The sequence below is a fragment of the Psittacula echo genome (assembly GCF_963264785.1).
Source record: "Psittacula echo genome assembly, chromosome: 6".
Taxonomy (NCBI): Eukaryota; Metazoa; Chordata; class Aves; order Psittaciformes; family Psittacidae; genus Psittacula; species Psittacula echo.
Window position 1 is genome coordinate 13,649,078 of NC_137743.1, and position 27,287 is coordinate 13,676,364.

General features: G+C 43.1%; 1 protein-coding gene across 1 annotated transcript in view; it reads left to right on the plus strand.

Annotated features, from left to right (window-relative positions):
* Nucleotides 1–9,182: 9,182 nt before the first annotated feature.
* The window catches only part of COL17A1 (collagen type XVII alpha 1 chain), a gene marked incomplete at both ends in the record, with an annotated part of 35,440 nt that continues 17,335 nt past the window's right edge, over nt 9,183–27,287 (plus strand). The window contains 23 exons of the mRNA XM_080621476.1: nt 9,183–9,237; nt 9,923–9,967; nt 10,770–10,868; nt 12,814–12,948; nt 13,306–13,353; nt 14,296–14,331; nt 15,920–15,967; nt 16,350–16,493; nt 17,447–17,590; nt 18,431–18,502; nt 19,330–19,401; nt 19,764–19,829; nt 21,132–21,293; nt 21,622–21,711; nt 21,849–21,893; nt 22,535–22,684; nt 23,117–23,332; nt 23,943–23,981; nt 24,921–24,947; nt 25,431–25,457; nt 25,939–26,001; nt 26,175–26,279; nt 26,758–26,820. Coding sequence (XP_080477602.1) covers nt 9,183–9,237; nt 9,923–9,967; nt 10,770–10,868; nt 12,814–12,948; nt 13,306–13,353; nt 14,296–14,331; nt 15,920–15,967; nt 16,350–16,493; nt 17,447–17,590; nt 18,431–18,502; nt 19,330–19,401; nt 19,764–19,829; nt 21,132–21,293; nt 21,622–21,711; nt 21,849–21,893; nt 22,535–22,684; nt 23,117–23,332; nt 23,943–23,981; nt 24,921–24,947; nt 25,431–25,457; nt 25,939–26,001; nt 26,175–26,279; nt 26,758–26,820 — 1,951 coding nt within the window. The remainder of the gene's footprint in view (nt 9,238–9,922; nt 9,968–10,769; nt 10,869–12,813; nt 12,949–13,305; nt 13,354–14,295; nt 14,332–15,919; nt 15,968–16,349; nt 16,494–17,446; nt 17,591–18,430; nt 18,503–19,329; nt 19,402–19,763; nt 19,830–21,131; nt 21,294–21,621; nt 21,712–21,848; nt 21,894–22,534; nt 22,685–23,116; nt 23,333–23,942; nt 23,982–24,920; nt 24,948–25,430; nt 25,458–25,938; nt 26,002–26,174; nt 26,280–26,757; nt 26,821–27,287) is intronic.

Consider the following 27,287-nt stretch of genomic DNA (forward strand, 5'->3'; position numbering starts at 1 on the left):
AGATGCTGGGGTTTGCTGTACATCTGGGGTAGCTCCTGAATTGCCATGGTGAGAGTGGAAAGGGAGAAGCAGAGATGACAGCAGGTCACGCTGGCAAACAGGTCTGTTAACATCCCAGCTCTGCTGCCATTAGAGGTGAGTCTGGTATGGATGACAGCTCCTGGCTCTGCCAGCCAGCAGCCTGACCTGTACCAAAATTCACAATGCCTAAGCATCAATGTGCATTAAAAGCTGCACGGAGGACAGAGGGGCATTAAGAGGTCACCAATGTGTTTTGTTTGGATCTGTGTGTTCCCAAATCTTACATTATCAGGAGCAGTTCCAGATACATAAGACAATGCACATGTCCATTCTCAGCCCTTGGACTGGACTACTTGCTAGTAACTATTAGGCAGTTGTATTGCAGAGCATCGATAGAGCATCAGGGACCTAGTGTCTATACTGGCTTGTCTCTGAGCAGAGGTAGAGAGCCGTCTACTGCTGCTGAAGAGTCCCACTCCTCCTGTCCACATGGTAATAGTAAAAGCAAGCCCAAGTCTTTAGCCACCTCTTGCCAGTCTGCCCTCCACCAGAACAGCCCAGACCTTCCTTTCTGGACCAGTACAATTCAGTTTGTCCTGCACTGTGAATGATCAGTGTTTTACAATGCTCTATATGCATATATAGCTTTATTATAATATTGCTATTTATTATTTGCACTGTGATAAGCCTTAGAAGCTGCAGCAAGCCCCCCTTTGTGTGGAATGCTATATAAAGCCAAAAGGAGAGGGGAAAGGCAGTCCTTAGCTGTAGAGTTTTTATATTAAGGAATACAAACAGCCAAGACATCTCTTGATCACTCAAGTCTGTTGGAACCTGGGAGATTGAGTTAGCAATGGCTTTTTGCATCCTGACATTACTCACCTCCCAGCACCCCAAAAGCAATGATCAGTTCCCCACAAGACTTTTATTCATTCCTGAGGTTACTCACAGTGAGTTTCTCAAGTGATGTGCAAACTGTGGACTTGGGGCATTGAGTCAAAGGAGTGACTCAGGAGGCTCAGATTGGTTTAGTAGCTGCCCAGCTCCATTGTGCAAAACCAGGACTCAGAGAGAACTGCAGTTGCTACACAGAAATAGGTGTGGTTTCTTCTTCTGTGTGCGAACCATCGTTGTGCAGACCTGCACTATTCCAATCAGCTTGTTGGCTGATTCACTAGCTGTGTAATTTATGTGTCAATCAAGACAGAATTACCAGAGCCATGTACGCCTTATCCTGTGCTTCACAGCTGCCTTTGAAATCGAAGATAAGAAGTTATCATCACTTGGCTCTTTCTAAACCTTGAACACCCCTTAAGCTGCTAGAGGACAGCCATGACAAAACCAGCTTTGAGACTCTTTATCTTTGGGCTCCTCTTGCAGAGTGAGAAGTGATTCAGATGTGCTGTAGCACAGCCCCCTCCCAGGTGCAGTGAATATGCAGTGAAGACTCCTGCCTCATCTCAGCTTTTTCAGTACCAGCATCAGTTGCTGTAGGCTTTTGGAGCATCTTAGAATCATAGAATCACAGAATAGTTAGGGTTGGAAAGGATCTTAAGATCATCCAGTTCCAACCACCCTGCCATGGGCAGGGACACCTCACACTAAACCATGCCACCCAAGCCCTCATCCAACCTGGCCTTGAACACCACCAAGGGTGGAGCATTCACAGGCTCCCTGGGCAACCCATTCCAGTGCCTCACCACCCTCTCAGTAAAGAATTTCTTCCTTATATCCAATCTAAACTTCCCCTGCTTAAGTTTGAACCCATTACCCCTTGTCCTGTCACTACAGTCCCTGACGAATAGTCCATCCCCAGCATCCTTGTAGGCCCCCTTCAGATACTGGAAGGCTGCTATGAGATCTCCATATTATTTTTCCATAATTATCTCCATATTTATTTTCACCAGAGAAAACAGCAGTGCTGTCTTCAACCATGATTTGATCTCCATAGCTGCCAGACTGAGGCATCAGTTGAAAGTTCAGAGTCTGTACAGCTTCTTCTTGTGATGGGAACAGGGAAAGAAGCAGACTCTGCATCTGGTATAGCTTTCACAGGTACACCTAGGAGCAGAGTACTCCAGGAGTGCAGACTCCATCTGTACAGACTTCATCTTCTACAAGCAAAACTGAGTAGGACAGGTGGGGGAATGGAAGGAGGGATGCTGTCTCCTCCAAGAGGAGCTCAAAGTGCCTCCCTTGCTCTAACGACCAGTTCACACACCACCGCTGTTACTGGAGAAGTGGCAGGTGATGACCTGAAGCTAGGTCTGCTGCAGGTCATTGCACTGTGCCAGCTAGACACCTGACTTTCAGTAGCTTTGGATACCTGAGCCAATCAGTGACTTCAGTGAAAGGTGAAGCAGCTCAGGACCTCTTGAAATTATGCCCATTAGGAACCTGAGTGCAGTAATCAGTGTGTTTCATCAAGCAGCATCCTCAACTTTACCTTCTTCTATATTTCCCCTTTTAAATGCAGAGTTAGTGCTTCTCAGTCAATGGTTTCATTTTAAGGCACCTCTACATCTACCCTGCCATCCTCTTATTTTTCTTTCCAGTAAGAAAGAAGAGACACTCCGTGAACACTTTGTTCTCAAGACATATTAAACCAGTATCTTTCTCACTGATGACATGGCAGGGACTAAAATACTGTAATTTTCTTATTTTATCAAAATTGGGATGGCTACTTTTGGTTATACCTATGTAAAGAAAACTGGTGAACCAAGGTCAAGGAGTGAGAAAATTTCTCTAGTCCTGAGTATATTATCTTAAAATGTGAGGTCCCATCTCTTGCTCTAGTGAAATCTTTATGTCATTCCAGTGAATCTTCCCTGTACTGGTGGGTCTTACAGAGCTATTCAGTGCATTCAGTGCTGTTTTGCCTTGAACAATTTCTGTCTGAGAGCAGCCAGGCTATGTCTGAAGCACACAGCTCTGGACTATGCTGGAATCAGATGTAAAATGAGATGACCAAAGTGCAGGTTTAAAGTGCAGTTGACAGTAAGAGGACCAGTAAAGTGTCATGTTCAAAGAATGTGAAGTTCAAAAAGCTAAATCCACTTTTATCATTTTATCAAGTCTTAAGCCAAGTGCAGTTTGGCCAGGTCCCAGGCTGAGCTCTACTCGTCTTAATGACTTACTTACCACATGCAGCCTTTGATTAGTGTTCAGAAAGCAGAGTCATGGATGCTTCCTCCATGCAGGGAGGAAATTATGCTTCATAAATGTTTTTCTGAGTAAAAGTAAATATAATTGCAAATTCTGTGATTTAGGAAATGCATTGATGAATTCTGAAGAAGTCTTGATTCCCATCAACAAACATAGGGCGTAGCCTTCAGAGTGGCAGTGTAGTGCTGAATAGCAGCCATGTCCCTACACACTTTTGGAAGTTTGCAACTTAAAAGAACAGAGAACAATCTTGACAGTGCACAGCTACGATTCCTTAAAAGGTCTGTGCAAAACCAGGCATGAAGCATCAAGTTCTTTTCCAATTATGTGGTACAAACCTGTCAAAATCTGTGTAGGGTGAGAGGAGCCAAGGTGAATTCTGGTTCTTACAAATAAACACAAGACACCAAATGGCACTGTCATGTTCAGTAGGTGGAAGTGTTTTTACACAAGTATGATTAAGCTGTAAACGTCTTTGCTGTAGGACACTACATCTTAAAATGTTGTACAGATTCAAATAATAATTGGACAAATTAATGGAAAATACCCATCAAGGAATGATTGCAATGCTGCTGCTTTTGATTTAGGAAGCCTCCACTGTACACCAGGAAAATATCTGTATATGCTTGTCCTGTTCCCATAGTGTTCCCTGAGCTGTTAAAGTGAGACCTGGGGAAAGACAGGCTTGTGAGTTAGATGAAGTTTTGCTTTGACCCACCATGGCTGCCCTGCTGCTCCAGTTCCTATTCAGTAAAGGCTATAGGTGATATACATGGAAGAAATTTTGTTCCTTAATCAGTTTGGTGTATTTATTAATAGTGCTGCTTTCTGAATAGAGCATAAATATCTATGTGGTGGGCAATGCAGTTCAGATTGCTGACTTGAGCACTTTCCAGCCAGTTTGTACTAGCTGGGATTTTAGCCCCTTCTATTGCAAGCAGCAAAATACGCTTAGTTTGCAGCCAGCTTTGCAGAGACATCCACAGGTGCTCTGTAACTCTGTAAGAAAATACCAGTGTAGATCTCAGATCATGTATCAGAAAGTATTGGCATAACTTCATTTTCTCCAGCTTAAGCCTTCACATCTTTGTCTGTCTGGGATCTAAATAGTTAATCTACCTGAGCAAATAGGCAGGAGAATTTTTTTCTTTCAATAAAGTTTGATTCCTGGAGGCAGATCTTTTTTTCCAGTGAGTGTCAGGTAATTGGAAGGGTAGGGTGAGGCAGGAAACCACGACACGCCTTTGTTGGGACTTGTTTGAGAGCACGGGAATAGAAAAGAGAAGAAGGGCGAGAATAAAACAGGTTGACTAAAGAAGAGGTGAACATTTTTGGATGATCACTCAGATTCCACACACCTTTGGAAGGATGTGATATAAAGTGTAGGTGGCAAATTTTGGTAGAAAGGAAACGGTTGAGGAGAAAAACAGATTTTCAGTTCAGTAAAAGCACTCCAGGTAAGTTACATTACTTAAAAAAGAGTAGAAAAAGGTATCCTTTATTTTCTCTCTCCTAGATTCCTTGAAGAGTAAGGCTGACTTCCCAGGCAAAATACAGGAGGTCTTACACGTTTCTCTGGGGAATACAATGTAAAAATTTGTGTAAGAGCTGGGTCATTTAGAGTTTATGTTTGTCAGTGAATACTGCTCTTTTAAAGTGAGCATCAAGTGAAAGGATTGTACTTGCTGGGAGATAAGAAATGTGAAGCCAAGCTCTGGTATATTTTTAATGCACCTTGTGATACTGCCATGCAAATACATAAAGCTTAGCTAGATGTTCTCTGTTCTGTAAGGTTGCCAGCATGGTGAAATGCACATCACCTGTTGGCTTGTTTTAAAAGTGAGTGGAGCTGAAATGTGCTGGAGGAATGATGATTGTAAATAAGAGCTTCAGGTGGTGGGTGCAGGGTGTAATATTAAGGAATTGATGTTTAGTCCTGAGAATGCCTGGAACTGCTTCTGAGTGAAAGTTTGTGTTGCCGTGGACAGGCTTTGTTTTGCCCTATGCTGGGTAGACTTATTTATCAGCAGTGACTCATTGACTGTGGACTTTGTGCTACATTTTTGTCATAGAAGATTAGGAGGCACTGTAAGGTGTTATTGAAGCTTTGTCTCAATAAGTTGGAGAACTCTGATTTCAGAATTGGTTTGAAACCGTTGAGCAGCAGGTCTGGCAATTTGACCACAGTAGTATAAGGTAAAAGACATGTCTTTGAATGGAATTGTAGAGTGATTTCAAGGAAGTTACTTGTCCTTCTGTGACTAGTTGCTTCATCTGTGGAATGGTGACAGCAGCACTTGCTTGTTCTGCAAGCGTATGTTGTATAATACCAGGTTGTTTGGCTCCCTTTCTGCGCCAGAAGCAAGAAGCTTGTGTGGGTCAGACTGGCCTTGCTTTGAACTGTTTTTCTTTGAGTAGCTCAATTAAGTAGAGACAGTGAGGACATGTTTTTGAAAGGAAGGTACCTGGCAGTGTGGAGTAAGGTCTGGGCAGTGCTCCTGCTTGTGCTCTGGAAAATAAGCACATACTGCTGTCAAAGAAGACAGAACGGGTTGTGGGCAGAGAAGTATTTGATTCCTACAGCATGTCCAAGCTTTGGTTGGGCACCAACCTGCTTCCGTGGAATGAGCATCATTTCAGTGAGTCTACAAAATGAGCAGATTTGGTTGATTTGATTCTGACTGTGTTAGTTTTGTTAGAATAACTGAAAAGAAACAGGTTTTAAAGCAGAACGAGGAGGTCAGATTCCTAGACTGTGGTGTAAAAAAAGACAGATAAAGGGCCATTTTAAAACTCTATTAAAAACCAGTTGGTTCTGTGATTCTAGTCCCAGGACAGTGGCACCTGAAAGGCTTGATTAAGAGGAAGGGGCACCCTAAGAGGCATTTGATATGGTGGGAGACATGGCATTTGCTTTTAACATAGTCAGTGACATGGTTTGGGCACATCTACTGAGTCTCAGAGTATTTGTGATCAAAGGATTCCTCTGACATTAAATGTTATTAATCTCAGCACCTGCTGGTGCCTCCTTCTCCTAATGGAGTGTCTAACAGCAGGAGCCTTATTAATGGAGGAAGGAGGGAGCTGAAAGGATGTGCAGTGCGGGTGTAACAGCATTCTGACATGAAAACTGGAAGGACATTGTGGAGGAATAAAAGAATCTGAAATGTGCCTGCTTTCATTTTTCCATTAAATGTGTCTTTGTGGCTATTCCCCTCCCCTTTGGAAAAATGTCTGTAATAAACTTTATTACCTTTGCACACCATACCTAAATTCTGAAACAGTAAGAGGGGTTTGAGTATCCCATCTCAGTGGCTTGGTGTCCTCGCCAGTGTGCTACACTGCAGTCAGGTAGAAAAGGGGGTACAGGAATCACCCTGCAGTGTCAGGCTGATGTGGAAAGCACAGATCTAAGTATGCCTTGCAAAGTTGGGTTGCTATTACTATCCTGCTTTTCAGTGCTCTACAGAGAGGAAAGAGTGTGGAAAAGTGTGGCAGTGCTAGACCTCTCCTGGTTCTTCATACCGTTAGGGTCTGCAAGTTCCCTGTTCTTGTGGGTGCCACAAGCACACTGCAACCCCTGAGCTTATGTTAAAGTGGCCACAGGGTTGCCTCTCTTATGCTGCCTGCACTATTTGAGAGGGATCCCACTGCACGAGTTCCTGCTTGTTGCTCAGGTGGCTTCTCTGATTCAATAGCCCTATTGCTTTGCCACAGACATAGCCCATAGCTATGGCTTTGTGAATCCAGATAGGAGCTGGTGAAATGAGTCAGTCCTGGCACATAATGGAAATCCAGCTCAGTCATCCTACTGGAGCCTGGGCTGGGTTTTGCATTCTTGTGGCTAACACATGCAACATAGATCGAACTGCACCATGTGCTGGAGCTGGGCTGTGGCATGTGTGGCTCCAAAAATGTGGTTTAACCTCTTGTTATTTTACTATTTTTATTGGTAACAGAGCAAGGTATGTCCCTTCCTCAAGGGAAGGCGAAGATGCAAAAGATGTATTCACTCCATGGTGATGCTGGCCTCTTCCAGCACCCATAAGCAGCACCGCTTCCCAATAGCAGAAAGGAAGTGGAGTTCTGGGGCTGCAAAGCAACAGGAAAGCAGTTTCCAAATACAAAACTGTGTTCCCTGCCAAAAACACTGGCAAAGCCAACAGTGCTGACAACAGCTTCCAGCATCTGTTTTTTAGGGAAGGAACTTGAAAGATGTTTCCACTGTCAATGTAATAAAGAAGAATAGCAGAGAGATTGCCTTCCATTGGAGGGCACTGTTATTCTGCTGGAGGAGGAACTCTCCTAATAGATACAGCTCTAGTCTTGCATATGCCTTGGAATCAGCACTCTAGATAATCCCTTGGAAATCCCCAGTGTTAGCAAGCACTGTAAGGTGTGGATAGTATTCTGATGCCAAGGTTGTGTACGGACTTGGATGTGGCCTCAGGAGCTCCATTTACAGGGCTGTTTAGCCAAGCTCAGGTCTGAGGTGCAGAGGGTGGGGACCCTGGGCACTGTGGGTGTTCTCTGCAAAGTGGAGCTGAGTCTGTGATAGGAGGCTAAAGTGGCTTGACTGATGGTGTGTCTTCTATGCTCAAATTGTTGCTGTCCAGCTCTGGGAATAGCAGAACTGAATCTGAACTTAAGATATTCCTGCAGATTCTCTGCTGCATCCTGCCTTGTGCCATTATTTGTGTGTGGGCAATGCGAGCGTAACATCAAGGGGGGTACTCAGTAGGCACTTTGCAGAAGGGTAAGTGGAATTATGAGGATCAAACTCAAATGGGAGCTGAATTGGAGGGCACAACCTTGGGTTCTGCCTCAAGCTGGGCTCTGAAACTTGAAAGGAATTTTTCCCAAAGTGTGTTTTTTGTACTCAGGCTGTTACTTGTGTGCATTTTGGTACAGCTGGATCTTCAGTTTTGAGGAAGAGTCTTCGAATGCAGTGGAGAGTTCTGATCTATTATCACCTTGTGCATAAATTCAAAGCTCTTCCTTTTCATTGTGGCTGCACAAGATAAAATGTTATCTTAGAGAGACAAGGAGTGAGCAAATGTGTATTTCCTTCTGACAGAAACGTTTTCTCTTCTAATTGGTGTTTTTCCACAATGATGTTTCTTTGTGGTATTCCTGCCTTGGCAGGCAGTTTTACCTCTGCTAAAGGTATGACTCTGTAATTTTGACTAGAGTGTGATCCAAGGTAAGAAGAGGAGTGTACACAGCATTCCCAGAAGTGATTCCAATACTATGTAGACTGACCTGAGTTGGCATTAAATTGTATCAGATTCCAAAGGTGCAGACAGGGCCTCCAAACTGTCTCTGCTCTGCTTATAAAACAAAATGAAGCACTTCCTACCTGAAGTTCCTAGCTGCTGAAAATAGCTAGTTTAAGGGTGCCTCCAGTGTTTTTCTGCTTCACCCAAGTCAATGTTGTGGCTTTAGCATCGATTGACCCAGAGAATGCACAGTATTACTTTTGAAAGTGCAACAGTATCTCTGCTTAGGTGTTTCTGGCAGTGCTCAGATGGTGCATATAGCTTACTCCTGCCACTGCCTGTCTTTCTAATCCTATATTGTTGAGTCCTGCCTGGAGCAGATGTGTGGGAGTGGCATTTCGATCCTGTGGTTCTGATCAAGCCTTTATAGTGGCAGAACAGGAGACATTAGTGTAGTGCCACAAGGTCTGGATGTAAATCCAGGTCTAAACTTCTCCAGCACTGAGTGGATTTGCTTCAATGGCCCTTATTTCACCTGCTGGCTTCACAACCCCTCCTGCTGTTTCAGCTCTGCTGCATCCAGTTTTGTAGTGAAGTGATGCAGGTCTGTTGGTAATACTCATATGGCTCTGGAAAGGCATTATAAACTCCCTGTTATAGATGGCTTCCACATCTGAAGGAAGAAAAGTGGTGGGCCTTGTGGGGAGCTGTTGTTAATCTCCTACTATCCACAGAGCTCTGAGTGCAGTGTCTGCTTTCCTTGCAGGTGGCAATGGTATGGATTCTGTAACAAAGAAAACGAGGCAAGACGGATCAGAAGTTACTGAAAGACGTAAGGAGAACATTTTCTGAGTCACACACCAGAAATTCCAGAAGTGGATGCTCAGTTTTCTACAGGATTGAACGCTGACCACAGGTCCAGAGCTAAATTCTGCACCTGTCCCTGGTCTCTCTGTTGAAGACAGAGTAAGGGCCAAGATCACACACATAGAGTCATGTAGCATGACCTGATTATTTAGCTAGAGGTGATTGCACTATGGTAACATTTTTAGCCAGTAGTGCAGACATTTGGACTCTCCTCCTACCTCTGATACCAGTGCCTGTGTGCCTAGAAGATGGTCTTTAGATATGTATTTTGGCTGTGTATAAAACAGGTGATAGGTTTCCTGCTGGCATTATGGGAATTAACTAGGAGGAAGCTAGTAAGGGAGCTGCTTTTCCAGCAATGGCTGTGACCAGGAATAATAGTACTTCCATGTTTTACAGGGATCTTGTGAAGAACAAAAGGGTTTCATGGCAGCATGTCCCTAGTTACTGTAGAGGTAGGAAGGCTTGAAAACAAACACACAGCGTTGGGTACTAATGAGACTGCAGCCTCTAGGCAGTGTGGTCTTAATGGTTCTTTAAATGGGACCATCTTTGAATAAGTCATGTTCTTCCATGGAAGTTAAGTAGAACATTGATCTTGTTTGGCTATATTAACATGCCAATACTTCTGTGTCCTTTTCTTTCTTCAGTTATTACAGAGACTGTGACCACAAGACTGACGTCCTTGCCACCCAGTAAGTAACTCTCATTACATTACTTCTGCTGTTCTGTGCTCCTCCATGCTTTTTGACTGCATTATTTCCATAAATCCCTGGGTGTAGGCAGTCTCCGTGCAGAAAGATTCGCACCCAATTCTATTTTCAGAAATGCTTCTCCCAAAATACTTTTTACTAGAGAATATGTAGGAAGTAGGATGTGGGAAGCTGTCTGGATACTGTCAGAAACAAAGCTGCACAGTCCACTAAGACTGGTAGACCAGACTCTCCAAGGTCTTAAACCCAGATAGAGGGTCTCTAGTGGTGACTGTCTCTTGGGGACAAGGGTCAAAAGTGATGGGTCTGCAGCCTCCACTGATGGAGCTGCAGTTTATTCTTCTGTCATCTTACCCTGCTGACAATAGTGAGTGAATCTTTCTGGGTAATGTTAGGTGTCATGGGTGATTTCTACTTCTGTAGGGAAGTACAAGTACCAAGCAGGGAAGAATCCTCTATGCTCTTATGGCACCATATTCTTTAGTAGCTTCCTCCAACTGGGTTGGAAAGGAATTGCATCTCATTTATGATGAGGGTTATCAGGAGTACCCTTCAGTCCATCTGTGGAGCAAAACTTGAATACAGACCTGCTGGGTCTGCAGTCTGAATGTTTTATCTACTCTGCCAAGACACTTCCCTGCAGTTTTGGTATCTCATCAGACATGAAGCTATATTTGTAATTGTGAGGACAGCTTTGGGTACCTGCTGCCTTGTCTTGCAGTGTCATTGCTCTGCTGATCTTTCACCTTGACAGAATGTCTCATTTTGTGCTTATCTCTTCCAGAAGGAGGGAGCAGCAGTGGGCTCAAAACATCATCCCACACTGGAGGAAGTGGAGTGGAAAAGAGATCTTACACCCATAGCAGCAGCTATGTGACTTCAAGTAAGGAATTAAGGCATTGAGCAGTGAGCAAAAAGAGAGCAAGGGCAGCTGAAATGGTCTGAAGAGAGATTCAGGCCAGAGGAGCAGGATGAGCCAGAGGTTTGTGGAAGTAGAAGTGGCAAATAGTCAAAACAAAGGTATTATTCCTTCTCTAAAGTTGGGTGTGAGGATGAATGAGTAAGTGGCAAAATTCCCATTTTCCACAGGGAAAACTTGATTTCAGGGGAACAACAACACAAAATGCCGTTCCCACTATTGTTAGGAAGTCATTTAGAACCCAAATTTCCCTTCTTTCAGGATTTCCAAATCACAATCATTCTGACCATTCTTGTTCCAACGACAGTTTTGATTAATCGTTTTGTTAATCTTGCTCAAGATAGAATATTATTACAGAATTTCCTAGAAACTATTTTCTTGTGTGTGTGTCTGTCCATGGCTTTAGCACTTTGAAACGATCTGCCAGATTTTCTGGACATGCTAAATCAGTATGTGCTTTCTACTCCGTGGGTTCTTCTCTAACAGCATTCTTTGCCCAGCTGTTAGATTGTTGTAGCAAAGGTGTCTGAAGAATAAGCTTCCTAATCAGGTTCCTGGCACACCCCTCTCTATCCTCAGTGGGTCAGACTGTGTAACTGTCCTTGAAGAAAATATCCTCCATGCCCTGAAAGAGTTGTCAAACCAGAAGGAGTGAAGTGCAGTTTAGAAGCTCAACAGATTAGGCATACCCAGTAGATCTGACAGACACCTCCATACCAGTTAAAAGCCAGACTGTGGAATCACTTTGCCTCAGAGGAGATGTGAAGTAACTCCAGTGAAGGGAGATGTCAGTGTAATTGTCTGAAATGGCACCAGTCTGAGAACTGAACCCAGCCCTGCAAACTCAGACAACTGTGGCAGGATTGCCATCTCCCTTGTTATTTATTTTCAGTGTGTGGAGGAAGAGCAAAGAGCCTGAACTTTAGAGATAATGAGTTCCTGAGGTTTCATAAAGCATTTTCTAATCTCTGCTTGCTGAGTGCCTCTAACAGAGGCCTACTTGTCACAGTAGTTCTTCCTGCTGAATTAAGTTGAAAAGTTACAGAAGAATACAGGTCCTTGTAGAGGGGAAAGTTGGCAAGAAAGCACTCTGTTGAGATCACATGGGTATGCTCTTTTTGCAGGGATGAGTAAACAATATCCAGTCTGATCCTTCTGATCAGCGTGGATATGGTGCGCTTTATTACAGGGCCCCCTTTTTGCTGCTCTGTGATCATACTCCAGAATTGGATTTCATACAAGAGTTATAGACACATTAGTTATGTCTGCTTCGTTCTTTCTCCACGTCACTGATGTAAATTAGGAGGGAAATTCTTTCTTCTGTCGAAATATAACAGCCACTAATAATCTTCAAGATGCCTTGGGCCTTATGCACACCTCAGGCACTTCTCCAGAAAATGAACTGACTAAGACATGACTAAGTGAGAGTGTGGATACCTGCTTTGGAAGGGAAGTGGATTTATCTCTGCTTTTCCTTATCTCATGAGCTGTATCCTTCAGCACTTTGAGTTTGGCTTAAAAGTCTCCCAGTTTTTGTGGTCTGTGTCCTATAACACTTGAATTTACAGGCAGATCTGTATCCAGACCAAAACCCAGCACCATCAACAGCCAGGTAGTCCTGCTCGGGGGAGATGGCTCATTCATCCTCTTAGGCCAAAGCCTACTGTCATATATATCATTGACAATGTTTGTTTTGAAACCACAATGATAACAAATACTTCTCCCTGCACTGAAGGCTGAGGACAGTCAGAGTTAGACCCAAATGTTGTTCTTGCCAATCTCAAGTTGTGAAGTACCAATGCAAATTTATTCACCTCAAGACAACAGCAACATAAAGCACCCAGGGCATCCAGAGTGTACATCCAGACCATGTCTTCAATTTGCCGAGTGTATTTTGTTTTACCTATAGGTGGAAGTGGTAGATTGAATTCAACATCATCTTCTGGCTACAGGCAAACCCAGTCTCCCAGCTCTACTCTCACCAAATCACCTGGCTCAGCATTTGAAAGAAAAACCTATGTCAACCGCCATGCAACATACGAAGGTATCACAGAATATGCCATAAGGAGGCAATGTGTAGTGCACTCTGAGGTTGCATTAATGCAGGATTGTCCCAAATAGCACAAGAATACCATTGTGGTTTTGCTAGGAAATAAGCCGTCAGGGACACATTTTGATGATTAACTCCTATGGATAGAAATGCTCATTCCTAAAAGGAGTTGTGACATATTTTTGAAGAAAGACATTAGCAGCCCTTTCATGTAATCCTGAACAGCTCTTTTTTTTTTAAATGGAAATATTTGTTGCCCACTGGGATTAGACAGTTACCAGGAAGACATGTTTTGAAAGCTTTTAATGATCTTGTGCAAAGTATTAATGAACACCTTTCTATTCTCTGCAGGGAGCTCCAGTGCCAACTCTTCTCCTGAGTTTCCCAGAAAAGAGTTTGGTATGTTCTTTTTAGAGCTGTTCCTCTGAACTTGATGGCAAGGTCATGTGAGCTGGTGACTACGGTGGCTTCTTGCATATTGCTGGGTCTTGCCCTACCTATGCTTTCTCTGTATTGAGCAGCCAGTGCAGCTCCATGACTTTGGAGGAGTTATGTGGGATTTATACTAACAGCTGACAGCAGGGTCTCTAGCTGATGCATATTCAAACAGAGGATGCACACTGTATATCTGCTACCCTCAGCTGCTCTTGTTACGCTCCGCATATGGCACAGGACATGGATGGGAGAACATAGACATGGGATGCATCGTATAATTTCCTTCCCTGTGCTCTGCCATAACTGGGAGAACAGCTCCAAGCAAGAAAGCCCAGACTCAGGATCTTGAGCATTGCTACATATGCTTTTCCAGTAGCAATTTTCTAGACTGCAGCATATTTATATGGGAAGATGAACTGTCTATCAAGTGATATATTTACACTAAACATTGTCAGCAGGTATGAGGTTACCCTGTCTAAACTCTAGCTGCCAATGTTACTCACTGTACGTAGTGAAACAATATGATCAGGCAGTCTTTCTCGGAGAGAAAGACTTAGAGCTCAGAGAGAAGGCAGGGTTTCACAGTGTCCAGCCTTAGTTGAAGGGGTAAACAGCCTCATTAGCTTCCTTTTGGGCAATTAAAATGGGAGATCATCATCTGTGCGCATTTATGTGTACAAAAAGAAACATTTGGTCCAGAAATGCTCAAGGTGCTACTGATTCTTTAGATACCTTATAGTCTAAAGGGGGCATGGTAAAAACTCTAAGGGTTCAATTTCCCTAGCTGTGCCCCAAGTAAAGGTTACTGTCTGAATCTGAGCACTCTAAGCAAGACCATGTGTTAATTTTGTGAGATGTCATGGGCGGTAAACCCTAATATTGCTTTACTCTCATTGCTGTTCACAGCATCTGCAGCCACAAGAGGGAGAAGCCAAAGTCGAGGTGAGTGATACTGTTCTTTTAGAAGCCTCCTTTGTTTTTTATTCAGGGTGTGTTAAATGGACCTGTTCCTTAGCTGCAGTCAGTAAGTGCAAAGTAGTAGGATGAGGTACATGGATTTACGCTACTGCAAATGTGAACCATTTATCGGTAAGCAATTGCTTATGCAAGCTCAGTGTCAAAATTGACCCTAGTGAAGGTCATGGTGATTTGGACTGTCAGAAAAGAGGATCTATCTGGGGAGCTGGACAACTGGGAGCATAGGACGTCATCTTCCATTTTGACCGTTCACTACGATAACTCAATCTATCTGTGCTCTGTGACGTGCCTATGACATATTTATAGTAATTGCTATCAACATGAATATAGTGTATTCATGTTCGTCCTAACGTGATCTATCTTACAAACTGCAAGGCCATACCCTGAAATGATATCATACTCGTACTAAGGAGATGGTGAGGAAATTATGGTCTTGCTGTGGTCTATTTAGGCAGCTCACTGTAAAGATCTCCATTGTTTAAATCATTCAGGTCTTCTAATAATTTATTAGCAGTGCTGGGGAAAGAAGGGCTATCTTGGCCTGTAAGTATGTAATATCTGTTCCCAGTTGCTTGAAGAGGAAACTATAATGTCACTTTATCCAAGTTAATTTTAGCAGTGGATATAAATCAAAGTGTGCTCCTGCAAGCTTCTACTGGAGTGTCTGAGCTACCAATTATTCTACCTCAGATCTTCACAGTCTCCTCTAGCACACTACTTGCGTAAGCTCCCAGCAGAACTAGGCCATACATAATAAAACAGACACCAGAGAATTAGCTCCAGTTTCTCATATTACTTCAGAAAATAATTCCAATCCATCAGCTTCTCCACATGAATGCCAAGGCTAGTGTGTCTTTTATAGTGCATGCACTGTCAGATTTCCTCTTACGGAGCATGTGTCACATGTCCTGGCTGATAAGTTTGCTTATGGGTAGCAAGCTTAAAGGCTTGCCCCAGCCAAATCACATTAACTCCATAGTCTCTTGTGCTGGACAGTAGAAGTCAGTAAAAAAATCAAGTACCTGGTGAGACTATTGACTTAAACTGGCCTGGTTACATTCAGTGAGTCAGAAGAGAAGTCAGCAAGGTGTAAGAGACTAAATCATAGAGCCCATTGTAGTGTGAATTTTACCCAAGAAGTAGTGGGGAATTTGTGTCTTTACTAAGCTTCTTTTGGCTCTCTAGGTTTGTGTCCAGAAGGACAATAATAACAATATTTGTGATGAGTGGGAATATCAATGTGATTGAGGACTGCATATATTCTGTATGTCTGGCAGTAACAATGCTATTGACTTCGACAGAGGCCCTCAATGAGTAAAACTCTTTGGAATTAAATGTAGCAAAATGTGACCCCAAAACAAAATATCACCCAAAGCAACTTACAGCCAGTTCATATTGGGCCATAAGTGCCGCTCATATCAAGCAGCGAGACAGCAAGGTGGGAGATAGACAACAAGAAGGGAAAAATTCAGTTCAGCCTAAAGATTCATTCCCAGCCCAGGGCACAAATACATCTCACTCCATATTCATAATCTGCTTTTTCTTTTTCCAGAGAGTGAAATACGAGTCCGACTGCAGAGTGCATCTCCTTCTGGCAGATGTAAGTGCCATGGCTTTTATTCCAGGGGGATCAGGTATAAGACAGAGGATGTTGCTGCTCTGTTATGTTTGCAGTGTCTCTGGGGTCCAGTCTTCATGATGACAGATAGCAGCATGTAATTCTTTTTCCCTGTTAAGAACATTCATTTGTCTCCCCTTTCTGAATAAGGAAGCATGCTGTGTATTATATGGTGGTCTTGCAAGGATGTAGTTGTACTTAGTCCCAGAAAGAGGCCCTGAAGCTTTGTTAGTAAGTGACACCCCCAGAAAGTACAACTTCATAGACACACGTGTAAGTGACACTGAGTGGTTTAGCCAGGGCAAGATTATAGATCAATGAAACAGTGGCTTTTGGGTGATCTGGACACTTCTTTTCCTGACAGGGACAGAACTGGATGATGTGAAACGTTTGCTGAAAGGAAGTCGATCAGCCAGCTGCAGCCCTACTCGATCACCATCAAGTACACTCCCAATACCGAAAAAGGCTGTGGTGGAGACAAAGATGGTTACTGAGAGCTCTCAGTCAGGTACTTGGCAATGCTGGAGCCATTCCAAACATTATTTGCCATAAAAATACTCAGTTGCTAAGAACATCTGAGTAAGAAAACACAGTTTCTGTCCCAGACAGTGGTGGCAATACAGAAAAAGGGTCAGAATGCTGGAGGGCTGTCCAGATGTTGTACTAACAAGAGCCATCTTGGGTAGCTTCCTAGTTACTTGTCTAATTTCTATATAAATAAGCCAGTTCCTGCTGCCACCAGCTTTAATTCAGAGGTGCTTCTGGCATAGGCAAGAGCTGTAAGCAAATACCTCTTGAAGCAATTTGATTTGTTATCTTCAAGAAAGATGGAGATAGCACTGAAGACAACATTTGGGTCAGTGTTTGATTTATTGTGCACACCTCACAGTTCAGAGATCACTAGAACTTGATAATAAAAGTGGTACTTAAAATACTATAACAAGCTTTTATAAGCCTCACCACAGGGCTTGAGGGAGTGGTATTCACATTCACCCCACTGTCCTCCACCAGTATCTAGGAACAAGCAATACCTTTTCACTTGCACATGGTTCAAATCCTGTCTAAAACTGGGAATTTCAGTCTGATATGCTAGTGAACCAATCAAAGCCACCTGTGGGAAGCAAAATGCATCCCGTGGCCCAGGGTGATTAGTTAACAGAATGGTGGACTGAAGTGTTTTATTCTAGTATCAGCATGAACAAGCAATGAATTTTGTTCAAGGTTTTGTGAATAATAATGCTACCAGATCAATCTTTATTCCATTGGTTAAAATTCAGGTGGTCTGTAGTCACCTGTTATTTGAGATCGGTTATACCATGTTGATCTGGAGTCATTGTGTTGACTCCACAAGGGTAATTGAAATTTAAGGCAGATGAAGTTATTTGCCATGTAAAGCTGCAATGCATGCTGAGCCATATGCCTGGTCTTATCACAAAACACTTCTGTTTGCTTTTTATACAGTGTCGGGGACATATGATACAACCATACTGAATACCGCTCTCCCTTCATACATGTGGTCGTCCACTTTGCCTGCTGGGTCTTCCCTTGGTGGATACCATAACAGTTCTTCCTTGATCAATGCTATGTCTCACTCTACAGGCTCAGGTATGCTCCCTGGACCGTCCAGGCTTGAAGAGTATAATTCCATAGTGAAACTGGGTCAACGGCACTGGGGGTTTTTTGCACAGCAAGAAGAGCTAAAATGATGGACGATGAGATGGCAGGGGTTATGCTTGAATTTTCTCTGGTTTTCTGTAACTTGGTGCTCTCTGATTCTACACTGACTCTATTTGAAAATCCTGCTTTGTGGGGATATATTTTCCTTATTGCTTGATCTATTTCTAAAGTTTTGACGATAGCTTTGTCAATGAGGTCAGGCTCATTCCATATCAAAACTAGTTTTAGACTCTAGTTAACATTGAATTATCCTAGCCCATTTTAAAAACAACTGGGTCTAATCCTTCAGTCCTCGTACACTAAAGATGTAATCCTAGATGTAATAAGTGTTAAGTGTGCTTATACCTTGTAAGACCTGAATGCCAGGGATGCTGCATTTCCCAGCTGCAGAGAAAAATATAGGAAGCTTTGTGAGATGTCCCTGCCCATGGCATTGGGGTTGAAACTAAATGATCTTAAGGTCCTTTCCAACCCTAACTATTCTATGATTCTGTGATTCTATGGTAGCATACTATTAAAAGCTTTGCTTTCTCACACTGTCACATGATTAAAAATTGTCTGATGCAGGATTTTCTCCCCTTTGTCAGTTTAGTAACAGAGTGGTTTGGTGTCACAATTGTCAAGATTTCTCCTCTCTGCAATTATTGTGCATTTTCATAAACTGCATTTCACAGTGACCCTGACTTAATTTCTGTGAATGTGCCACTGACCTTTGGGTGCTGGATTTCTGATTCCAGAGAAGTAACATTTCACTTCCTCTTTTTGCAGTTTTTGGTGTCCCAAATAACCTGGCTCCCAGCACTCATACTCTGAATGCAGGCCTGAGCACTTCCTCTACAGGTCAGAATTTTCTCTTATTCCCTTCATCACCACAGTCCTGGTAGACATGTACAATGAAATAATACCAATATCACTCTGTTTCTCTTCTGTTCCTCATCTCAGTGTCAGCAGCTTATCTACATACCCCAGCTATATATTTACAGTAGATTTATTCAAAGTCAGACCTCTATAGCTGGTGTTAGCTCCTGACTATTTTTGTCTGGGAGCCAGGGAACGCTAGAGATTTTCCAAGGAGAATAATTTATCTCTTAGGGTAGCCTAACAACTCAGGATAATGCCTTAAAAAATAGATTCATGTCTTAATCCACACGTGTTTATAGACACACTGTGTCTACACAGCACAGTGCCATCATGCAGGGTCTCTGACTGGGCCTGCAAAGAGAGCAGGGTGTATGAGAGCAAACTGTACACTGTACCACTGATTCGGGCACCAAAGGTGTCACCTTCCAAGCTGTTTGCTTCTCTCTGAGCAGTACTTTGACAGTACACACTGTACAGTTAGATCCTTAAATCTACTTTGGTCAGTCCAAGCCAGTTTTCTGAATTTACTTTTTTGCCAAGTGCCCTACCTGCAGAAATTACCATATGAGTGGCCTCACAGTTGAACTTGAGATCATGTTTTAAAGTGGTCATCATTATTGTCCTGGGCCAGCAATAATTTATACAGCAAAATGATCTAAGGAAAAAAACATCTTGTGAGGAAGATCTTTGAACAGAAATGCTTAGGCCTGTGATGCCTCCAGCTGGCTGGTAGTTTTGGTTTTAGCTGGAATATCACCTGCACTGCAGGACTCCTATAATCCCTATGGCAATGTTTTTCTTTGCAGTGTTTGGAGTTCAAAACAACCTGTCTCCAAGCTCTTCAACCCTGCCCCAGAATGCTACTGCAGCCTCTGCAGGTCAGTACAATTTAAGCCTAGAAAAAGTGTGAAGGTCACACAATGTGTGCTGCCTTCTCCCACCTTTTCTATAGTGACTAGAAAGTTCATATTGGCAGAGGCTTCTTCATGATCATCTTTTGTGGCACAGCATACGTATAAGGTGATATGGAGGAACATTTTCTCTACTTTGTATGGGCAAGAACAGCTCCCAGTGCCTATGGAAGCACTAGAGATTTGCATGCTGGGGATTTCCTTGCTTGTTTGAATTGTCCTAAATACCTTGAATGAGAAAAGACTTTTGAAATGGTGTGCAGACCAAGGTTGGTGTGTGGATACCTTGTTATCCTTCATCTCTTCATTCTCAAATTTCTTCTTTATAGCATATGGGATGAAGAACACTTCACAGAGCAACACCATGGCAAGTACTGGTGTGTCTACCACAGCAGGTGTGTCATTCACGGTTGTTTAGGCATGGCCTTAACAAGCATATCATGAGAAAAATGAGTTAGAGATTCATCCAACTGAGTGACACTAACACCTGCTCCTCAGGAGCATGACATGTCACTAGCCAGGTCTCCTACCAGTAACTTTCTGAATAGAAAGCAAATGAATTAGAAGCTAAGAATAAGCAAATGAGCTTCTCTAATTCAGCTCTCCCCCACTCTGTGATAATTTGGATGATTTAATTTCAGCTATTTCTGCTCGACAGGCAGATAACTGGATAGAAGATCACGTGTGAAATCGTGCTTTATTTGAAGGCAAAACATTTGGAAGGTTGCTCTTAAACATCATTTTGCAGTAGTACCAGCCTCAACCACTGAAAAATCAAGGGATTGACTTACACACGATCAGATTATTTGTTTTGAAATGAGAGGAGTTCTTTTTCCTGGCCTGTAGTCTTGAATGGTTGAGATTCATCTTATCCAGCTTTCTTCTGCAACTGAGATCTATAAATTAGGGTTGGGGGTTTTTTTTGTGTGTAAGGGAAGCCAAGTTTCTTTTTTAATCCAAGAAATTCCAAAGATGAGTCTTAAAAATAGATGTAAATGCCACAGAAGTTATGATAACATTTCTAATACAGGTTTACTCCAGGTTTGTGTTAGAGTGATGGAATAACACCATTACGGTTATCTTGATTTTCAGTGTTGTGTCAATTTGTGTGCAAATTCAGGTTTGTACACCATTCAAAGCATACTTGGTACTTTCTGATTGCAGAAGGGTGACCACACCAATGTTTTTGAGCCTTGCTTGGCCTGTGCCAAACCTCAGTAAGCTACAGTTAAGTGCCTCATAGCCATGCCTGCCTCCTAAGGATATGGAGTCCTTTGTGCTTGACAGAGTAGGTCTGCTAAAGCTGCTCCTCAGCTTAACCCGCGCTGGCTCTGGTGGCCCGTGAATGTCTCTCTCAGACTGAGTTTCTGTGATTCTATAGTAAGTGTGTTTGAGAAGCAAAGATATCATTGGTCAGATAATTTCTTCATGTGATTGAATTCCAGATGCTCTCCATTTCTGGTTGCAGTTGCTTCCCTGCTAGTGAAATACACATCTCTAAAGAAATCTAATGACACATACAGGTCTCCTCTTAGCTTCAGTGACCAGTGTGTCTCTTGCTCAGTGCTTATAATAGTGGCAACTCCAATCGCAATGGGACTGTATATTTTAATGAACAAAAGGCTTGTGGCTTGCAGTTATGACTCAGTGGCCCACACTCATCTCCTCCTCTTTCCCATCCATTACCAATATCACAGGGGGAACAGTTTTGAGCTCCCAGGGAGAAGACATTCTCCGCAAAGACTGCAAGTTTCTACTGCTGGAGAAGGAGAATGCCCCAGCAAAGGAGGTGGAGCGCTTGATCATGAACAAGGACAGTGGTAAAGTCTTTAGTGCCTCTACCACTGGGCTTAATGGAGGTAACTTTTCTTCTGGACGTGTGGATATGCTAGGGCAGAGAACTGGGGGGAGTTCAGAGTTCAGGACATCTGACTCAAACCTCTGCAAGCCAAACAAGAAGCTCTGACAGGCAGTTAGCCTTTGACCGTGGCAGCTGCAATCTAGATCTAGCTTTTGCATTTGAAGCTTCAGATTGTGCCTTGGAATATTTTGCAAAGCTCAGGAGCTTTGAAAGCAAAAAAAAAGGCAGAGCTATTGTGTCGTCCTAATAAAAAATATGCCTTTTGCCAAAGAGAAAAGATAAGCCTGGATGAACTTCTGATGTAATGTTTTTAATTACCTGTTCAGGATCCTTTGCAGAAGACACTTTGAAGAAAGAGAAGCAGGGATTGACCTCCTCTTATGCTACAGATACTGGCATAAAATCAGATGCAAATGGTAAGAGTTTGTCCTTGTGGAAAAAACAATAGAACTTCCTCCTGCTTCCATTACTGCCTTCCTCTTTCAAGCTAATGCTCTAACTTTAATAATGCACTGAAAGACTTTTAAAACCTCTTTTACTGCTGTTAAAACAGGAGGACTAAAATCAGCAGCAACAAGGGACAAAGCAGCTTATGCAGGTAAGTGATGCAATTTAGACTTTAATTGGAAGAAGTGCCAAAGCACAATATATAAAAACAATCCTTAAGTGACATGGGTGATCTCAAGGGAACCATATTTTTCAGTTGTTATTATCAAATGCACTGAGTGTTGTCCCCTGTTGGAATTCTCATTGAGAATGATGTTCCCAGCTTCCACAGGGACAGGAGTTACCTCCACCATGTGCAGAGCGAGATGTAAAGATTTTTCTCCATAGCCCTTTGTATAATGGATTAGACTTGGTGTCGTAGAATCATAGAATAGTTAGGGTTGAAAAGGACCTTAAGATCATCTAGTCCCAACCCCCCTGCCATGGGCAAGAACACCTCACACTAAACCATGCCACGCAAGCCCTCATCCAACCTGGCCTTGAACACTGCCAAGGATGGAGCACTCACAGCCTCCCTGGGCAACCCATTCTAGTTCCTCACCACCCTCTCAGTAAAGAATTTCTTCCTTATATCCAATCTAAACTTCCCCTGTTTAAGTTTGAATCCGTTACCCCTTGTCCTGTCACTACAGTCCCTGACAAATAGTCCATCCCCAGCATCCTTCTAGGCCATTCTTGATTGAAGTTAAGGAACACTTCACTAACCAGGAGACTGCCCCTTCCCTCTTCCAGAAATACGGAATGGCGATGTGGGGGGTGCAGTCGGATCAGCACCATCCTGGTGTCCCTGTAGTTCCTGCTGTAGCTGGTGGAAATGGCTCCTGGGTTTGCTTCTGGCCTGGTTGCTTCTCCTTGGATTGCTTTTTGGACTCATTGCTCTGGGTAAGACAAAACTGAGGAACAAAATGTTGAATGGGGTAGAAAGAGGGCATAAGCTGGTAAAGAGGCCAAGTACCAGAGACAGCAAGCCAGAGAGATGAGGAGGAGCACATTCAGCTTGACTGCCACTAAGATATTACAAATGTACAGAAAGAATGGATAAGGAATATAAAACTTTAATGAGGGGTTATGTAGTCTTGGGGTGAGTAGGTTAGGAAAACTCCTGAGGTCTTCTCAGAGACTAACAGATTCCAAAGCTGTCATTTTAACTTCAGATATCCCTGCTAGAAGAACAGATACAAAAAGCAATCCTGCAAAACTAAATGGCCATAGCTATCTGACACAGTGTTGCCTGGTCCCTGCTATTAGAAGTAGGTATTTCAGGCATGCACCTGTGGCAACAGATGTTCCCTAGCATTTTACTTTAACTTCCAGCGGAAGAGGTGAGAAAGCTGAAAGCTCGTGTGGAAGACCTGGAAAGAATCAATGGCGGCCTTCTGGCAATTAACCAAGGGAATTCAAAAATAGAAAAGGATGTTTCAAGAGTAGACTTCCTTCATGGTATTTCACCCTCCTCAAGCTTCCCTTATGAAAATGAAGAGTCAGTCTGGCTGATGGTGAAGAGCAGACTGAACAAGGAAATGGAACGAGGTGAGCAGAGTCAATGGTTGTGGTGCTGCCTGAGACCAGGTTATTTGAAAGGGAGTGGGAAGGTTTTCTTGCCCAAGGGCCTAAAGATCAGGACTTCTAGAATGCAATGAAGTCTGCCAAAAATAGTGCCCTTACCTGTCCTCACAGACAGACTGTGCTGGAGCTCAGTGCTACCACTTACGCTGGTGGTGCATTTCTTAAAGACAGGAGAAAAGAGAAGAAAGGAGCTTGTGGATATGCCATCCTGTGCCAGGTCATATCATGTTTGCTGCAGCAAAGAAGCTTTCCATTTTGAAAGAACTACCCAGAAAAATGAGCTCACACTTTTTTTCTCATGCTACTTTTGTTAGCAAGGGAAAACAATTTACTTCTGTTTAGCAGATGGTGGAAATAGGTTAAGATCGGAGGAGCCTACATTCTCCCAGCTTCAGAAGTTTCATGTATTTGCAAAAGCAAATTTGCTGAGAAAACTACTTAGAAAGCTGTGCTGGGTTTGATAGCCTGTGCTGCCTGCAGACTCAAGCTCCAAATAGAAGGATCCTTGTACATGAAGCAAGTAGCTATTCTGTTGTGTGATGAGCTCTAAGAGCCCCTTCACTTTCTGTTACAGGCTACTTCCGAGGGGAGAGAGGAGAACCTGGTGAGAAAGGTACAACCATATAGTCCTTCTCTTCCCCTGTCCTATTCCTTATTCTGGCAATGCCCAGGTTTTGGCTGGATGTTGCCACAGGCAACAAAAAAAAGATGAAGCTGGTTTATACTTGAACAAAAAGAATCGCAGAATCCTTTAGGTTGGAAAAGACCTTTAAGATCATCCAGTCCAACTGTAAACATAACGCTTCCAAGTCCACCACTAAACCATGTCCCCAAGTGCCACTTCTAAACGGCTTTTAAATAGTTCCAGAACTGATGACTCAACCAACTCCCTGAGCACCTGTTCTAGTGTTTGACAACCCTCTTGGTGAAGAAGTTGTTCTTAATATCCAATCTAAACCTCCCCTGGCACAATTTGAGGCTGTTTCCCCTTGGCCTATTGCTTGTTACTCGGGAGAAGAGACCAGCCTCCTCCTCTCTCCATCCCCCTTTCAGGTAGTTGTAAAGAGTGATAAGGTCTCCCCTCACCCTTCTCCAGACTGAACATCCCCAGTTCCCTTAGCCACTCCTCATCACACTTGCGCTCCAGGCCCTTCACCAGCTTTGTTGCCCTTCTCTGGACCTGCTCCAGCACCTCAATATCTCTCTTGTAGTGAGGAGACCAAAAAACACATTATTTTAGGTGCAGCCTCACCAGTGCCAAATACAAAGGGATGATCTCCTTCCTTGTCCTACTACAGTGTAAAGCTAGTTTGCTGCATGAAGTGTGGAGAGCCTGATCCCATGCAGAACTAATACAGGAGGTCCAATCTTGTATTGTACCACTAGTGCAATGGTTCTGATCCTGCGCTATTCAAGTGTGAAGTATTCCTGTTCACCCAAAACTCCTTCGTGTTTCGCTGAAGGTGGGAAAGCAACCAGAAAAACAAAATGAATGAATAATTGTTGAAATTGCTCTAGGATCTCTCCTAATTTAATTTTTTTTCCTACTTAGGTGACATGGGAATGCAAGGTCCCAGAGGTGAGTCAGGAGTTACCTGCTTTCTCAGGTAGATCAGCAGCCTGCCATAGGACCTGGGTAACAAGTGGATTTTTGTTACTCCATAAGTTAGATGGAGAAATTGATGCATTCTCTAGTTCAGACATTGTTATGATGATTGGGTTTTTTTGCCCTTCTTCCAGGCAAGACAGTTTTAGAGTTCACATTAGAAGACATAGCAGATCTCACTTTGAATCTAGAAACTTCTTTCGCCTAGATGAAAGTCATTCCTGAAACCAAGCTGTACCTGGTTTAATCACAGAGTGCTTCAGAGAATTTTGCATGGTGTGAATGATTCAGTCCGTTGCATAAATACAAGAAGGCCAATGTGGTATTGCTGGAGGTGGTAGGACTTGTAAACTTGCTAGGAACATAAACCCCTTTATATGGGGCTTTAGGGTTTGCTAAAGTGACAAACAGGGAAGACCTATTCCTCACTGAATGTCTTTTTCTTTCTTTCTACAGGAGAGCGAGGACTTCCTGGTGTCCCAGGTAGGCAACAGTATAATTCCCCTTTGAGGGAGGACATTTAGTGACATTACTGTAGGCAGGAACAAATTTTGAACTGCACAGCTAGCTCAAGGTGGTTCTCTAAAGAGTCAATATTTAGCATAGATTAAGTCACTTGACTAAGTCACTTGGTGCTGAGCTACAGGCACAGCTTGGAGGCTTGGTTACAAGCAAGGCCTCAGCCTGACTTTCACTTAGCCAAACATGCCTAATTTGAGGTTGTGAAGATCCCAGCCTACCTCTGAAAGAGTCCCACAGCTGCATGAGTACTTGGCCCAACTTCCTTGTGCTCTTAGAAGTATTGTGTTCTTCTAAAGAGATCCCTGTTCAAGTACCTACCTTCCAAGTAATATCTTCTTTACCCTAGCTGATTAGTCCCTCCAGGGTTCAGGTCCCCCTCATTTACATGTTATTCTTTCATGGCACTCAGACAGGAACTCTGAACGTTTGTCATGTTTTCCAGGCATTCCTGGTCCAATTGGACACCAAGGACCAGAAGGACCAAAAGGACAGAAAGGCAGCATGGGTAAGCATCTCTGTCAATGCTGTGAGTCTCTCACAATTGATTGACATGTGGCATAGGAATAGAGACTCCAGGTTGGTGTGATCATTGCCTTCCCCTATGGAGGTGGCCATGGATCCTCTTGCCCAAGCCCTCCCTAAAGACACCTTTTTTTACAAGGCATTTGTTTACTGTAGGTGATCCTGGCATGGAAGGTCCTATGGGACAGAGAGGTCGAGAAGGGCTACCAGGGCCTCGAGGGGAGCCTGGACCACCAGGATTTGGAGAAAAAGGAGACAGAGGTAGGAACTAGGTATCTCATTTTTAGATAAAGCAGAGATTGACAAAAGCTAGAGTTTGGTCCTATTTGCTTGATTTATAAAACACCTCAGTGATAGTACTTGATTATTCAAATGCAGATTTTATTTTAGACATTTTCCAGCAAAGACAAATCTGAACTAAAGGACTTTTTTGCCAAACTTACAATGGGTAAACAAGGGTTCTTTTGTTTGCCAGGTCTCACAGTCAGGTTTGAGTTTGGCAGAAACAAAAGCACTTAGTATCAAGGTCACCTTCCCTGTTATCCAAGTCACCAAAGCTGGGGGATTTCTTGCTCATCCTGCATCCCAATGAGATGGGATTTCTTTCTTGGACAATGAATGCTTAGTTTGGTGTTTCAAACTGACCAGCAGATTAATCATGACACTTGCCAGAGAAAGCATAATAGAAAATAATGGAAACAGAGGATCAAAATTATCTATTCATGCTCTTACCCTACAGGTGGTATTGGTGAGCCAGGTCCTCCAGGGCCACCTGGTCCCCCGGGTTCTGCTGGGCTTAAAGGTAAATATGAAGATGGACAGAAGGAGCCTAGCAGACTGCTTGGGAGTAAATAAGCACTCCAGCCTTCCTGTTTCACTTGTATTGCACTGCAGTCATGAGAAAAGTTAATGACTGGTCCTCATTTTAGATAAAATTTACTTTGGTAGGTATACATAACCTTTAGAGCAATAAATTCTTGGATATTTTAAAGTGAGAATGAGGATTGGCAGAGTTTTGCAAAGCACCAATCTTTAAGATGTATGATGTTTCCAGCTGTTTTTTTCTCTGCTTTCAGAAATATAAGGTAAGCTTCATATCCCTAACAGGCTTCTCACAGTTAACAGCTCTACAATGCATGTAACTGCAATAAAAAATGCACTATGAAAAATTCGGCCCCCTCTGAAGTACAGATCCCAGCATCCCAGCCAAAGTGGAAGGCTTGAGTCTCTATGCCTTACTTTAGGGAAAAACACTTACTCTATGTCATA